This window comes from Teleopsis dalmanni, chromosome 2 (genome assembly GCF_002237135.1).
Source record: "Teleopsis dalmanni isolate 2A chromosome 2, ASM223713v2, whole genome shotgun sequence".
Lineage (NCBI taxonomy): Eukaryota > Metazoa > Arthropoda > Insecta > Diptera > Diopsidae > Teleopsis > Teleopsis dalmanni.
Genome location: NC_051847.1, coordinates 159950448 through 159968746, shown reverse-complemented (window position 1 = coordinate 159968746; position 18299 = coordinate 159950448). Strand labels below are relative to the sequence as shown.

Below are 18299 nucleotides of genomic sequence, written 5' to 3'. Positions count from 1 at the left end.
TATGCGCTTTAATATACACTCTGAAGCAAGGTGTAATTTTACCACATACATGTCTGCAGACCGAAATTTGGTAGAAATACTTTTAATATATACAGTGCGATTTGATAGCTCGCCGTACTTGGTTTGCATACATATGCATTGTCTATATCATGCTTAAGTAATATAGTACAACATCGCCGAGTAAAAAGTAATTAATATACTTTGAGATTAATATAAACTTTTTATATTAAATTTAATTACCAACAGTGAGTAAAGTTATTATTAAAATAAAATTTAAATTTCAATAAATTAATTTTAAATAATATTTAAATATATTTTCGCTTAGCCATAAAACTTTTTTTGTTTTTCGCCAGACTCATCAGAATTTACACAAAGTAGTTCCATAATAGCTACGCTATTAGTTTGTACTTGTGTTTTTAAGCTACTCGAGCTAGTGGAATAGACCTAATATGTTCCTGTGACGGTGTGAACTGCCACTAATTATTTTGTAATATTTTATTTATCATGTCACCCTGCAATAAACGTCAAAGGAGTAATTCACCTAACTTGACGTCAAGTGCACATTTTAATCATTGAATAATAACCATATTTAATACATTTCTTTACATTAAAAAATAATTGTGATAAATTAATATTAATAATTAATTGATAACTTACTTTGAAATATTGAAACAATGCGAAATAATGGGATTATTTCAGTAGTGTAGTGCTTTGCACTTGCTCTCTGGAACTATGCGTTTGTAAAAAAGAGAGAATATAGTGTAAGAGCCATATAATTGAAATAGAAAATCGTGTATATACACAAAACGGCAAATTTTTAATTATATATATTGCACAGTAGTGCGTTGTGATAAAATTATCTATGTTGCTGAATCACACATGTTGATAAGAATTAACTCATGTAAAAATCAACAGTATTTATTATAAATAATAATTGTTATAAGTATATTTTTAATTATATTTTAGTGTTTTTTGTTTTATAGTAGATTAGTTCAAAATATATAATGCTATAAACATAAAATTTAATATATAATCAATCAAAATGCAGACTTTTTATTTAAAAATGACCTCGTATATTACTTATAACAAATTTAATTTCTTTCGTAGTATATGTTGTGTTAACCTGTTCAAACTGTGTTGTTGGTATTAAATTGTGCATTCGTTCCAATTTAAATGTATATAATGCGATATAATATACTGGGTAAATGGCAAAAATATATATAGTAATATTTTTCATTGATTCTTTGCAAAAATTATAACTTTTGCCTATGGCATAAGCATGTGAAATTTTATTGCCGGCAAATTTTTCTTGCATTATTTCCATTTTTGCCCACTATAATTATGTGAAGCATTTTCTTTCTTTCTCGTGTATTTCAACTATTGTTTCATATTTCTTCCCTTTTCATACAATTTGCAATGTCATATTGACTAGAAGAGAAGAGTGCACAGTGTTCATCCATTTAATAATTTCCTCAGTTTCTTCGCCAACTTCTTAATACTTTGCTGCTGCTTGCTGTAATAGCAAATTGCAGCAAGTTAAAAATGTCGAGCGGTTAAATAATTTATCAATGAATAGTTATAAACGAATAAAAAAAAATGTTATAAAGAAAAAAACATCATTAAAACGTTTAAAGTGTGAATCGGTTAATAATGTTTAAAATATAAGTGACTGGCGTGCGTTTTTGACAAAGTGAAAGCGCATTGTAAGTTTATTATAAATAAAGGAACTTCGTATTGTATTGCACAATATAGTATATTATTTTATTAATGAATTAAAATTTAAAGTTTTGATTTATATAAACCAAAAACTGGTACTCTTAGAAAATTTCCTGTGGGGTGCAATATATACATACAAACAAGTGTAGATAGAAGTTACTAAAAAGTGGCATAAAAGTAACTACACCCTGTCTGGAATAAACTTTGTTACGCGGTATTGTTTAGACGTTACTAAAAGTTTGTAAACTATATACTTTAATTTCATTACATATTTAATTTCATTTTAAATATTAAATTTATCATTTTAATAATCCAACCAAAAAAATACGTGGCCTTAATGATGCTTATATTATACTTAACTAAAGTGATATATATATTTTAGAATTTAAAACAATTTTTGTTTAAAATATACATTTTTTGTTTGTAATATATAATTAATTATATATTTTCCTAACCCTTTTATTATTTCTTATTGAACATATGAAAATCAATGAGCAATATGTAAGCAATGCACTGGACAAATTTGAAATATATCCATCACTTTTACATCATTTCATACGTACCAGTTGGTATATGTATTTTACTATATATTGTACTCTTTTCTTTGGAAGTGTCAAAATTTTCTTGATGTTTATTTGTGTGTTTGCATTAATAGGAACACAATTGTGAAGTGATTATATATTAATTTTACATATTGAAATGTTTTTTATTACAAAAATTCATTAATTGAAAGTTTTAATTATAATATTTCACTTTCTATTTATTAATTATGTTGTATTTATTGTGATATTGCATTTAGCAAGTATGTTTGGTCGAACAGAGGATTCTAGTGCTATAAATTGCATCTTTATAGTTCATGTAATTTTTATATATAAAAATTTATTTTTATATTTAAACACTAATTTAGATATAATTTGGTATTTTAAACAATACATACTTTTTATGTATAATAAATATAAATATTAAATAGTACCAAGAAATACATTTTTATATTGTTAAATAAATAAAATATGAATTCGTGGTTGCATTTTTGCACTCTTGTCAATATGAAAAGCTTTTTTCACCAATTATAATTTTCTGTGTGTTGATCGGTGTGATTCATGAAACCTTAGCCTCCTTTCTTGTTACTACTTTTTTAATGGAAAACTATTCGGATTCTATAACCACATTTTTATTAAATATTAATATATATTGAATTTAATAAAAAAAATTTTATGAATTATTAAAATTTTTAATTACAGATGACTTTAAAGCATAAATTCTATATTAATTTCAACTGATTATAATACACAACGGGCGATGGAGTGCAATTGTAGTTTGAAAATAATATAATTTAAAATATGTAATAGCAAAAATCGATTGGGCATTAAATGTTATTCGACGAGTTATAATAAAATTAACGTAAATAAAACAAAAGCATGAAAACTTCATAAAAATTTATTGAAAATATTAACATGTGTGGGACACACAGTATTATAAATTCATAAATTAATATTAAAAATGAATGTATTAAATACATAAAAATGTTGTTTGTTTTTTACAAAAGTAACATTAGAAAATTTTATAATTTTTGAAAAGCTAATCTTTAATTTTCAATCAATTAAACATTTTTTATAATAAAAAAGTTAACGTAAAGCAGTGAAGGAAATAATTTAAAAATGTGTTGACGTTTTCTAAAGAAGCGTTTATTTATTTTGGGTTCATGTTTTTTATTTGTTTAAAATCTTCAAATTTATTCGATGAATTTTTTGGATCAGTGTAACTCTAAAATTTTTGAACGTGAATGGAAACTTTATAGTGTGCACTTTTAAGTAATATTTTGAAAATTATTATAAATTAAATACATTGAAAAAGTGTTCTGTGAAAGTAAAAGCAATTTTATTGCATTTGCCAGATACTGGTGGCTTAGCGGATTTACACTCGTATCCTTTAGCGAACTGCTCATTTTGTGATCGTACTGAAATTTATCAACAAAATTAAGATGCAACGCCGTGAGACACGTGAAAGAGGAGGGTAAGTTTTATAAATTTAATAAAACAATTACAATATACATATGTATACATAATTATTATAAAGATGATTGTAGAGTAACCATTGACAGTTATTTATATAGAAAATTAATTTGCATATTTCTGGCGCTAAAATTGTATAATATAGCACATGTACATACATTATAAACAATTATTTGTGTTTAAATATTCACGTGTCTGATTTGCCTTAAAGGAGCGCGTGAGAGCCATTTTCGCGTACTACCCACCTGCCTGAGAAAGTAAAAGCTCTGTCTACATATAAACTATAGAAGAATATTTGTGATACGGCAAATCCACCCAAACAAACATTCGGTAGTCGTAATCGTAATCGTGCATGAGCCAACAAAATGTATATTGCTTGTGCATATATTAATACAATTTAAAAGTATTTTAATTTAGAAAATGATTCTATTTTAAAATGAATTTTCTTGGCAACGAGGTTATTGATATTTTCAAGGAAGTAAATTGTTTGTACAAAAATGACTTGTCAGGAGTTTGCTAAAAAGTAACAATTATTAGTTTTATTTTTATTTATATATCAATTATTGAAAAGTAAACTGATATTATAACTACAGCAAGATATTAAAAGACAGATTATAGATATGTAAATAGATTTATTAATATAAAGCTGCTTATAAGTGATTTAAGTACATAAACCTGCATAACACATGTGTAGGGTGACTTCATTAAACTTTTCTGAACAGTAGATTTTTTTATTTGAAATTAAATTTTGTTGAAATAATATAAAAAAGTTTTGAAAGACAATAAAATTTTACGATATTGCCAAATTTAACACGAACTATCGGTCTTAACGGTTAAGAAATGAGTCACACATTGCTTATAATCTAGCTTCGAAAACTTATCTATTCACGAAGAAGACCTTTCTTGAATACCCTATATTGTTATGGTATAAGTAACCCAGGAAGATCTATCGAGCAAATAACATGAAAGAGATTCCGAATATGTATACATGAATTAATATAAGGGTAGGTTCCAAGAGTGGCTAGTTCTACGTTTCGGAGAAACTTTGTCGAGTTCTTCGACCAATTAGCAATTACAGTTCACTATTTCGTAAGGGACATACCAACATCTGCACTAAAATATTTTTTTAGTGTTGACCTTGACATCCCATATTGAAAAGACTGTCGATTTGAAGTACGTATGTTTAATGATTAACTGGAGAATGTTTTAGCTCACTCACATATTCTTAGTGCACCATTTTAAAACGTTCGCTCTCTCATGTCTAGATACATGAATATGAACAGCTCAGGCCCACTTTCCAAAACTTTTTTTGAGGTAGACACTAGCATTAAGTTTTGCAAGTTGCAAAACCAAAAATGGAGAATGTTCATCGACCATCATGGTCGCCTAAACCATCACAAACGGCAGTCTTCGTTTTTATTTGTACAATTGTGAAATTCTTTTCATTCAAAGAAAAAGACATTTAAAAATAGAAGCTATTCGTACAAACGCAACAGATCATACATTCTATCAAACTAGTTTTTTTAACATCACTGAAATCCTTTTCTTTGGAGCTTGAAAAACTTTACCCTAAACTTATTTTTAAGTATTTGTTACTTGACGATTATTGATATGTTTAGCAAAACAGTCATTTACACGGATTTCTGTTAATATTCAAAACGATTTATTAACAGGATTGTCACCAGTTCAGAAGCTATTGCAATTTGAAGTTTGTTGCTTTTTATTTAGGCATACATAACTGTATAAAATAATATACTATTACTTCTTCTATAAAATTTTTATTCTGCTATTAGTAAGTAAAAGCGAATGACGTTATAAAATCAGACCATTTGGACTTTATTTGGTACATTGGTACATTGGAGTAAAATCGATTTTATGCAAACGGTTTATGTTAAAATTAAACCGATTTATAAATCTAAATTTTTTTTCACCACCGTTTCCAATTTTTTGGCTAGAACCATTATTTATTTATTATATGTTATACTTGTACTATAGTTTGTAGTGGAATATCAGGCTTTTATCTTTCCATAACTGACACATGTAAGGATGTGAATATTGCGATGATGCAAAACAACATAAGCCTTCCAATATATATTTGATTCAATCGTTTGAACAGGTGTCGGTTATTCATTGTGACTGATTCTCTTGCAATTCTGCAAATATTTGTTAAGTTTTTTCATTTTTTTTATAACTTTATAACGTACTTTATTGTTTATAAAGTACGACATAATTCACATTTCGTTAACTGTATTGTTCCAGCAGGGGTTTGGAGATTAAAATCCTGAAATATTAATTAAATTCTTAAGGTACCCAAAAATGAAACATATTTTTATAGCGAGCCGCAATCTAAAATTGTTCTTAGTTTATCTTTTGGTCATTATTCTACGCTGGTCTTTTTTAATTTTTTCCATAGAGAGGAACATCCCTTAACACGTGATATACATTTTTATTAAACTACATATAATTTACATTTAAAGTATTGGCTTAAGTTTACTTACATAGAACCCCGTTCCCGCATTTTAAAATAATTGATTATATGTAGTATATATTCATTGTTATTACCTTTCTGAGAGCGCGAATAGACCACTAGGTTCTTAGCAATACAAGTTAAAGTTATGGTTAAAATAGACACAATAGTTAAATATCGAGGGGCTTTTAGTTATTAGTAATGTCGTTATGACCGTGTCGTTATTGTAACACCAGCGCATTACGTGTTTGTTTTAAGTTACAAATGTTCGCTTGTCATGTAAATATAAGTATCTTGTGGCATTCAATTATATTTAAATGTTTCGTTCGTGTTATCGACAGGCATATGCTCCAAGGTTCCTTTGCTACAGTTACCATGTGTTGTATTTGGCATAAATATCGTCGTCGACTAAATCTTCATGTATTGTATATGTATACAATACATGTTCCTTCGTTGTCTTTTAATATGACATCTTTATACCGTCTGTTAAAAAAATCTCAAAATAAAAGAGTGTATTGCTGGACTTATGGCGCTTCAACAATCTCCACATAGACACAAAAATATAAATTTTTAATTCGTATGTATAGTTCGTTTTGTTTTATAGTTCTGAGACCTAGCTCGTGACTGCTGAAACAAAAACCAAGCTACAAACGTTTATAAACCGTTGTTTGCGAAATATATTTCGGATTTGGTGGCCCAGATAACAAACGAACAGTTCTGGAGGCTGACTGGCCAAATAAATATAAACGATAAAATACGAAACCTAAAATATAGCTGTATAGGGCATACATTTTGTAAATCCTATGATGACATCACACACACTGCCCTAATCTGGAAACTTCCAGGTATACGACGCAAGAACAGATCTAAAAGGACCTAGAGGAAAACAATAATTCATGAAACTGGTAAATTGTTAAACGAATTAAGCCAAATTGTTCGAAATAGAGACTATTAAAAAACTTTTGTTGAGTCCTTAAGCTTCTAATGGAGTATAGTATAATAATAATAATAATTGTTGTACGTGTCTATGCAACCTCTACAACCTTGCGTTGTAGAGTGTTCCAGATTGTTCTATGCATGTTTTATTGACATGTTGAAGTATATGCTGTTGTGCAGACGTTGCCATTTATTATTTAAGCTAGTTCATCAAACAACTTATTACATTCTACGGTTCTTTTTGTAGCAACCCAGAAATAAAAGTTTAAATATTAGACCTAATTTGTGATATAAGTATATGTCCCGCCATCTTATGGTTTCAGCGACGATCAAGCTCCTCTATTAATTTTAGCGCTAAGTCAAAGTTTAATAAGGAAATAATACTGGTTTGGTTGCGACATGTGTAACGTGTTCACTTGTCAGTGATTTTTATTGCAATCGAAATAACTTGATAAAAAAAACTTATTTTTATTTATATATTAATTGTGTATTAAAATAATTTTTTTTAATGAAGATTTATTGATTATAAATTATTTACTTAAGATTACTTTAACACATTTACATAATTTTTCAAAAAGTTCAATATCTTTTATTCTCAATGCAATAAGTTCAGTTACTTTGATTACAGGTTTTTTAAATATATACAAACATTTTTTTTCATTTACCTTTAAAACGTGAAGCTGCTTTTTTTTAATTGAATTGTTTTTATTTATTTTTATTTTATTTTTTTTGGCAAAAGTAATGAATAGGAAACACTTCCAATGCATTCTTTTGCATCCGTTATTGTTTTTTAGTTCTTTAGTTAATTAAATATATTTTATTTGTTATATTTTTGTAGTGAAATTAAATTACTTATTAAATTTAATTGATTCTCTTTTATTCAGCTTTGCCAAAAATAAAATTTTATCGCTCATTTATCACTACTTCTGTTTTCGATAGACATATATTTTATGTGGAAAAAACTATTTATAATAAAAACATAAAATTAATAAAAAAAACCCTAAGCTTTGACTTAAATATAATATAGACCTGGATCTGCTTCGCTTGATTTTGTTATCACGAGATTAAAATAAAATATAATGCTATCAACTAATTTATGCTAACACGATACTTGTAGAGAACATATCAGTGTTAAGTGTGAGTTCTTTTTTATTTAACATAACATGTTAAATTAACTCAACGTAGTGTTAATATTATTGGTCGCGATGCCCCATAGTGTTTATTATTAAACTATATTTTTACGAATGATATTTTTTCTTGCTAAAAAGCAATATATGATCAAAGAATTATTGTATCCATTGTCTTGTCTTGAAACTTGTCAATAAATGGGATAGGTGCAAATTTTAACGCATATATTGTAAAAGTTGCTACAACAAAGCACAAATTTTTTTTCTCTTTATATCAAATCAAATACTTTTCTGCCCACCTATGTAGATATGTTCTTTTTTTAATGCTTTTTTTATGCGTATTAAAAAATTTTAACTACAGGTTACTTATTAAAATCAATGGATATAAATTTATTGGAACAATATTTCAGGAGCGGCTAGATCTACAACCAAGTTCCGCTCGCTAGTAGTCAAGGACTTAACAAGCACATCTATTGTGGTACAACAAAAACCATACGACAAAAGTTTATTAATATTAAATACTTTGAAAATAATTTCCTTAAATTTTTTGTGTTATTATTATACCACACATATTAACTAATAATTATATACATATAAATATACATATACATATAAATTATTAATATTATTTTGTTCGAATATAAAATAGTACTCAAAATGACAATGTGATGAATGTATTGATTTTCAAAATAAATTTAACTTAATAAAATTAAGAAAAAAATAGAAATTAGGTGGTAATCTAATTAAATTAAATGCTAAAGAATTACAACTGTTTAGTTTTTTCTTTGTTTAAAAGTTTTTTAGTTTTTATTTATATTTTATTTTCATCGAACAAAAGAGAATTGTATAGCATTCGCCCTACTATGAGTACAAGTCAAGGTAAGGAAAAATCGATGTTTCAAAGTTTAAGGGTTTTTTATTTAGATACATAACTTCAGCTTTGCCTATGAATATTCTTTTTCTACATTGAGGTTTAATACAGTTAGCAACAGTAAAATCAACAGTTAGTAACTATGTACAGGTATGCAAAAAAATCAGTTTACGTTAAACACCCACGGAATATTTCACCATAAACTATCATTTTAATATTTCCTTGGAGTAAAAATGTGCGACCTAAATTACGTCACATCAATACAGTTTAGTTAGATCTTCACACGCAATATTTAAGTGCAAAACTACAAATAAGAGCTTTTCAATTGAATACTATCTAGCCCATGGAAATAATTCTAGCAATGTGCATTTTACATATTTAATGCAAATTGTTTGTAGAGAAAGTAAAAACACCGACTTTTCTGTTCATTTTATATATTGTTACTAAAAAATCATTGAAATAATTTTTAAATATGCTATAATGTACATTTCACAGATACAGAATTATAAATTATGCAAAATCATTTATAAGCAATTGATAACTATGATGGAATAATTGGTTTATTTTTTTTACTATAACATTTATATAATGCAAATATTTAAATGAGAATAATTTTTAGTAAAATTTTTATTTTTAAGTGCTGTTAGCGAGCACTTTTATTTTATTGTTTTTTAGTTTTTTTAGTGTTGTTAACACAAGTGTTTATATAATAAACACTTGTTTATGATACATTACTTTTTTCAATTTATTAGTGCTGTTACTTGGTACATTCACTGTGTATTTCAATATATATCTTCAATTTGAGTTAATTTGAGTACTGGTTATATGATTGAATGAAGTCTCACTTGGTAGTTGGTTTTTTTTAAGTAAAAAATAAATAAAATATAAAATGTCTGCAATAATTACATTACTAAATGATAGAGTGGGTTTATTTTTTCATTTTTGAAGTGTTTATTGTAAAATACAAATAGATTATTAATTGCATTTGCCCCGTAGAAGTATCAGTCTTGTAGTTGGTTTACTAACAGGTCATTGTATTTTAGGTAACCATAATAGGGGACTAAATCTCCCTTTCAACCATATCATAAAATTGCCTCTCATCTGCTGTGCTTCTGTCCAGCACATACACGGCACAGCCTTATTACTTTAGGAGGTTTCTTTTTTAAGAATCTTGATGAACATGAAAACCTTCCACTGAATAGCATTATAAGCTTTGCTAAAGGTTCTAAGTGGTTCTAACCCTTAAATTTTTAATTATACGGTAATACAAAAGGCTTATAGGCCTAAGTGGATTCCTTTCGTATTGACCAATTAGCCCGTAAAAAAACAAAATTATTATTAAAAATTATTATTATAATTAACAATAAATTAATAAAAAACAATCTAAAAATTTTTAAAGGTCTGAAAAAGATTGTTGGACAGTCGGAAAGATAGTTGGATTTAACAGTATAAGAGTAGTCATATTATTAAACAGTTGGTAATATGCAAATATATATGAAAAAAAATACTTAGGATGTTAATTCATAGAAATCAAATATGATTAAGGCTTTAATTATATCATATTTTGCTAAGATGAACGTTTATATGAACGTTCACAATTATTCCACTTTAATCCTAATTTTTAGCATTGCTTGTGAACAATAGTCTGATTCTTATATCTGTTACTTGAAGTGATTTTCATTTTAATTTATAGATTTCCAAGTGTGAACGCTTATAATATCGCATAATATATTATCCCTTATTCTTGGCAACCATTGGAGACGTTCAGGAATACTTTACAAAAAACTCAAAACATATTTATTTATATTATGAGTGAATGTCTTCAAACGATTTGAATAAACAGGATCAATATTTAATTATTATATTTCGTTGCTCGGTGATTTGCGATGATATTTTTTTAATTAGTTTTATATTTTGATTTTATTAGTTTTATTAATTTTGATAAATTATTAACTTATTGTAAAGAAATATAATTTCAATTCAATAAAGAATTTTATATTCGCCGTTTAAGATTTATTTGTATTATAATTTAAGAACCTGTCCATATTTGTGATTTCGAAATTAGCAGCAGTTATTTTTTACATTTAAAAATAAAAGATACAACTGCTATTATAATTGAACAGCAGCTTTTTTAATTAATGCAGTTACGCAAAAATATTTTCTTTATTAGAGTATATTTTAAAATTGATTATATTAACATATTTAATTAGTTTTTTTTTTTTTTTTTTTTTCAAATTTCATTTAAGTTATGGTTGAATAAATTCCATCACCATTATAAAAATATTTGTACTTGAAATTATTATCTTAAATCTTATCCAAATAGATACATGTTATGGTCCTGTTAACCTAATCAAAATAATTAATATTTGATATCAATACCCTAAAACCGTTTAAGATAATGCTTTCAATTATCCAAGTAAAAGATTAAACATTTAGCATAAAATGTTTTTTTATTCATATGTTGAGATAGGTCTAGGTCATATATTTAAATATTATTTAATTAATTTGTGTAATATTTTAACAGTATGATTCATGGTAACTCTAATGAGAATTGGTGTTAAATTTAAACTCTAAAAAATATTTTCATTTAAAATAAATACATAGTACATAAAATAGTATCTAACACATGCTATATATAAAATGATAATCAAATAGAATACGTGTCGTTGAGTTGCAGTGAAACATACTTACAAATCAACAATTAAAATAAAAAGCACTGGAACCTCTCTAGGCATAGATAGATAATAGAGATAAAGAAATCAATTAAAATTAAATTCATCTTACATACATTACAGCTGTATAATTGGGTCAGTAAATGTGTGTGTAGACTGATTACCATCTATAGAAAAAAACTGATAAGTTATTGATAGTGAAGACAAAAACCGAGGGCTGATAAATAAAGAGTTTTTTAAAAAGACCAAAAATAAATTTTGAACTACTAAAAATTTTATACTTCAATCGTATTATTAGCCAATTGTGAAATTTTAAATCCATTTTTATATCTCATCAATATATAATCCTCTTGTAATCAAACTAAACACACGTCGTTACTTTTTTATCATTAATCAATATTTGTGGAGTTTTATATTTTTTTTTTACTTTTTATCACCTTAATTTAGCGGTTCAGAGATTCAAGTCAATGAATTTTTTTACTTAATTTTTGAAGGTTGTATTGTTACAGGAGCTAGGAGTATCTTTTATATACAAATTTCTAGAAATAATTTGCCTTACCCATATCGTACGTCTTAAGTACTTTAGGGTGCATTCACCAATAATTTTTTGAACGCTTGTACCGCATCTTATGTAGTAGTAGAATTATGAAATATTCTGTTTATTTTTTATTTTACGTATTTTTACTGTGTAATGATTTACAGCAAACTAGCAGTCTCCAAAATAGTTTTCATCAGTATTTTATTAAAATGTCTTCTGTCAAATAAAAATATACTCAATATAATTTATTAAAGTAATTAGGCACTTAAGACACTTAAAATATAGTAATATGTAAATTAGTATATACTTTCATGTTTTAATGAAATGCTGCAATTTAATACGGGATTCACACAAGAGTTTTATAATCTCAGCTGTCAAAGATTTTCATTTTGTATTGAAAGCCACAGAAATTGAGAGCTAAAATTATAAACATGACAGCTAAAATTACAAACCTGGCAGCTAAAATTACAAACAAAATTCTCGTATGAATCCAGTAAAAAAAATAAAGTGCTGCATTAATCTTAGCACAAAAGTGCGAACTGCACTAAAAACACAAAATAACAATAAATCAAAATGTACAAAAAAATAAAAAAACAAAGTGATAGCTAACTGCACTTACAAAGAAATTTAAAATCTCTTTTTTGTTCGTAAACGTAACATATTATAAAAAAAGAACAATCGAATATAGCTTCAAAGTTATTACATTTCGAAGTCAACATATCAGATTCAGTTACACTTATTAATAACTTTAATATAATATAAATGATAATACATAATATGTGATATGTGATATAAAACGTAATATAAACAAAATGTATTATTGTATGAAAAAAATATGTAATAAAATTATATTATATAATTTTATGTAATTTAGAATTTATTTGCAAAAAATCTTATCTGATCGTACGCGGTTGTGTATAAACGTACGAACTGTGTTTTTGTGTTTGTTTGGAATCGGAATCATAAATGTAGTTACCGGTAAATGTAGCATTTAATTAATTGTGTAATTTTTGTGTAATACTTGCTGCTTGTGTTAACTTCATGAAATTGTTCAACAGTAACAAGTACGCTCTCTTCTCAATATAATAAATTCGTTAGTTCGGTTTTTACTTGCTTAAGTCGTGTATGTGTTTTCGGTTTTATGAACCCGACAAGATAAAGTGAATGAGGCGGGTTCAGAAATGACTGTGAAATATATAAATGAAGAAAAGTTGATAAATGAAAAATTCGAAGATTGTTCCGTCAAAAACGAAACAAAATAAATAAATGTGTGTATTGCTTTTTTTTTTTTAAATAATTATTAATTAAATATTTAATGGCACTTGGTATACAAACCAAATAACAGTGGAAAATACAATTTTTTATATAATAAAATACAAGATTCTGATAAAGCATTTGTTAAGTGGATTACTTATCTTTCATTATACAACGATTTTTCAACGTTCTATTACTATTACTAAAATGTATGATTTATAAATATTTGTATTATATATATCTAGAAGCCAGTTGAAATCTAGTTGAAATGCTTGCACTGTGTTAATTATATTTTTTGATTTACTTCTTTTTAAATATTTCTTGTTTCTTTTAGTATTTATAATTATCTTTCACCTGGAAAAAAACAACAGCAGCAAGTATATTGCATTATAATATTGTTTTGTTATATCTTAACTCTCACAGATACAGATGCAACCACAGAAACATAAATAAAATTTCCATATGAGTGCTATGGGTCTAATTGCACGAAAATTAAACCTTGTGAGTGATTATGCGTGTGAATGCTTGTAGTTTGGTTTTGTGTGATATAGTGTTTAAGTGTTTGTATGTATTTCTTCAAGCAAAAAGTTGTGTAAAATTGCTCTAAAAGGCGGGCATATTGTTCATTAGAGATTCTTTGTATATGGATTTTATACGGCATACCTTTTATTTATTTATGTTTTATGTTTCTTGCCTGAGTCAGCAGTGGCATTATTATTATCTACATTTTATAAATTTTTAATCTACTATCTGCTTTTATATATATATATTTCATTTTACCATAAACGTCTTTTTTTATTCTCTCTGTACACCAGAACACTGACCATGATAGGTTTTTACTCTTTTCCACAGTATTTTATGTAATTTTTGTTGATTTTAATGTAGACTTTTGACCCGTAAAGTTTACAGTGGGTAATTTTTTTTTTTATAATCAAAATTACATTTTCTTTTGAATGAATTAAAGTCACAATTCTAATTTAAAGTTAAAAATTGGAGCTACGTCATCATATCAATTATCGAAAAGTTATCTTTATTACAATACTTAAAACAAATCTTATTGCTACTGTCAAATTAATTTAATTAGTACTCGCTAAGGTTAATACTAAAATTATGTTTAATAAAGGTGTTGTACACTTTTAAGTTAAGCATTTTAGTTCATTAATTGATTGTTTTTTTACTTTAAATAAAACAGTGGATAACATTTTTATTTATTAAGTTCATTTTTGATAAAAAAATAACAATTTAAGTTTTCAAAATTGACAAAATTCACTTCATTATTTGATAAAAGTTTAAATGACAATTTAAATTTTCAGAATTGACAAAATTCACTTAGAGCCTAAAGTACAGATCATTAAAATCAGCAAATGTTTACCGAAAAAATTCTTGAAATTTCACATGATTATAAAAAAATAATAGCCATTCTTTGAAAATGTCGCATAGAATAAATTCAATTCATATTAATTATGAAGTAAACCTTTCTCTTACCACTCACGCCAGCAATTAATGTTCACATATATATAGTAAAATAAGAAATAGTCGAAGTGCTAGTTAACAGCACTAAAAACGAAAAAAAAATTTAAACAAAAATTAAAATAAGAATAAATATGAAGTTATGTTAAAAAAAATCTGAAGAAAACTAATACGAATATTTTTAATGTTTAATTGCATACAAAGTACAATGTACGATAATATGTTACTATGGTGCAAAATCTACGAATGGACCTTCCACATATCTGAATGTTAGCTACAAAAGATTGTTCCTCAAACGCAGCTAAATATAGAATATTATTTATTGGCTGCCATACCAAATGAAAATAACTTGGAACATATATCGTTATGATGATAAAAGATAGTAATCTGAAGATTTATATCATGCCTCAACGCATCGCAACAATTATCGATGAGATTTTTTAATTTGAAGAGGGGTAGTGCACTGCAACCTAAAAAATGTATTATGCTCTGAGATTTTTTAATATATGCAACTACTTTCCACTATATTTTTTGCATGAATTTTGTAATTTCAATACAAGTCACCAGTTAAAATACTGAAACGTAGGTATTCGAAATAAAGTTATGTTTTGCTGTGTGAACAGACATCCACAAATGTAATACCAACTTTTTACTAAGAATAAAAATAGCAACAATAAAGTTTCCTATAATTCTTGGATTACAATTCATGGCTCGACTTATTTTTTTTTTAAACCGGAAGTCGACTTCAATATGGTATTATCGTCCTTATGTGCAAAAAATCTTAATTTATTTGTCATTAGCACTCAATCAATTTCGTTTTCATACAGAACTGCTAAAATAAATGAAGATATTTTGCTAAACTTATTTCAGATATCAAGGATAAATTTGTGAATTAAATTGAAACAAAATAACAAAAAACTGATATATGTTTTTAAAAGCAGATATTAGTAAAATCAGCAGAATAACAAAACATTACAAGTGCAAATGAAGGACAGATATATGATTTGCTTTATTTAGATCAGTTCAAAGAATTGTTAAATATCTAAATTTCAAATATTTAATTTGTATGAAATTAAAGCAATGGTAGAGTCAGCTTTAGATGTAGCTCTTAAAACTAAAGTCCTCATTGAATTCCATCTTTTGCGAAATTTCCGTTTTTAATTTTTGCTTTAACTTTATTTATTATCTCAATATATTAATTGTTAAATTAAAATTTTAAACAAAAGTAATAATAATTTTACAAAATAATTCACATATTACTTGATGATTGCTTTTACTGGCAAAGATATAGTCGTATAACCAAATATGAAACTACGAAGTATTCAAATATAGACACTAAAATAAACACAGTGCTACTTACATCATATAAATATAATTTCATATAAAAAAATAATTCAATTTTATAAATAAAAATCTCTATTTAATGATCTGAGTATATGCTCCAAATAAGATTTGAAGAAATAGATATGTATAACTACAAAGCCACAAAATGTATACTAAAAGTTTAAATTTTAACCAATTTCACAAATAATCGTGCGTTATAATTTGTATATTTTTTTCTTGGCAATCCCATCGGTATTGTAGAATTAACATAGATATTATGAAGATCCATAGTCTATTAGTGGCACATGCGTACAAAAATTCACCAATAATAGAAATTGAAGGACTATCATAGGTATACTAAAAGTCCATAGTCTATTACCGGCAGTCTTATACACATGAATTTACTAATAGTAACAAATGTGAAATCTGCCTTGTTACTACGAATACGCTTAAGATTTTTGAAAGTTTCACAAAAACTACCTGTTATCACCTGGTATCACTACCTGATACCTACTAAATATAAAGATTTTGCTATATCTGGTATCGCTTCAGACAGATTAACATAACTTAACCAGTCTATATTATAAGGAAATTACATTTATGCTATCTTATTTATTAATTTGAATAAAAATAATATGTGGTATTTCCTTTTGATTTTTAACTTATGAAATCACTTATTCGTACATGTTTTTTAATTTGTTTTTATATGGTATGTGTGTCTTCTATTATTTTAATTTTTTTGAAGCACTTTTTATTGTTTTTATTATTAATCAATTATTTATATTTATAAGTTTTCTTTCCTTCCATTTCTCCTTAATTTTTGCAATCATATGCTAAAAGTTAACTTTCCTATTTTTTTTTATTATTTTTTTTTTCTTTGCTATTTTAACTCTTAACCAGATTTCCGTGCAAACTAAGAATCAATCCAGTTTTTTAAAGAAACAAGTTTGTCATAAGTTCGCTACACACACTTTAACGATGGATACGACGATTAGTTAGTGAGTGCTCGAATGGAACCTGGTGTGATTAATCCTATTTGCTTTATTGTTTATTTTCGGTTTCTGTCTGCCGTTGCTCTTGATCTCAACTTTTCCAACAGGTTTTGCAGTTGATAAAACGGTTTTTGCTTTATGACTTTATTTTTCTTTGGTTTCTTTTGCTATTTGTAAAAAGAAAAATGTCTAATATCCTTCGAGTGGTGAAGGAAAGAAACTTGTTAAATTATTTAATTTGTATATTTTATATAGTATATATATAATCATATACATATTTGTATATGTAGGTTTTTTATTTTTTTCGTAAATATTGTATGTGTATGAAATACTGTATGTGTAAGCAGTGTTGGTGTAAACACCGTTCATTGCTTCCATTGTGATGGATGAATAATGATTTGCAGTGTATGTAAAGGTTTTTATGCCAGCTTGTAACTGGTTTCTTTGTGTTGTCATATGTTCTTGTTTCACACTTAAAAAGTTATGGAGCTTTTTTAACTCAATACAGGTTTTAATTTTACCATTTAATAGAAATATGTTTAATATATAAATTTTTTCGTCAAGTGTGATCTCCTTTCAAGTAATGCTCTTATTTTATTTTTTTTATTTAAATTATAAGTAAGTACTACTGGAATACAAACTGTTTTTGTTTTTATTTTTTGTTATATACATTTTCTTTTATATACTAATTATATTTATATATAAATATTATAGCTTTGTTGTTATAACTTTTCTTCTTAGTTTCTTATTATAGGTATTATGACTGTATTTTTTAATGCATCGTAAATATCCTATCACAGTATATTCATTAATAATTAATATAATATAGGTAGGTATTATATTACATAAATTATATTATATATATATTATATTATATATATATATTATATTATATATATATTATATTATATATATTATTAT

The 18299-nt window shown here is 26.0% G+C and overlaps 1 protein-coding gene across 12 annotated transcripts in view; it reads left to right on the top strand.

Moving 5' to 3' along the window:
- The first annotated feature begins 3533 nt into the window (after positions 1–3533).
- Positions 3534–18299, top strand: part of LOC119685997 (casein kinase I) — a 48846-nt gene continuing 34080 nt past the window's right edge. For 11 of the 12 annotated variants that reach the window (XM_038100438.1, XM_038100437.1, XM_038100431.1 and 8 more), the window contains exon 1: positions 3534–3729. In XM_038100438.1, coding sequence (XP_037956366.1) covers positions 3698–3729 — 32 coding nt within the window. In that variant the 5' untranslated portion in view covers positions 3534–3697. Of the gene's footprint in view, positions 3730–13435; positions 13608–18299 lie in introns of those variants that run through there. The other variant, XM_038100436.1, reaches the window with a different exon arrangement.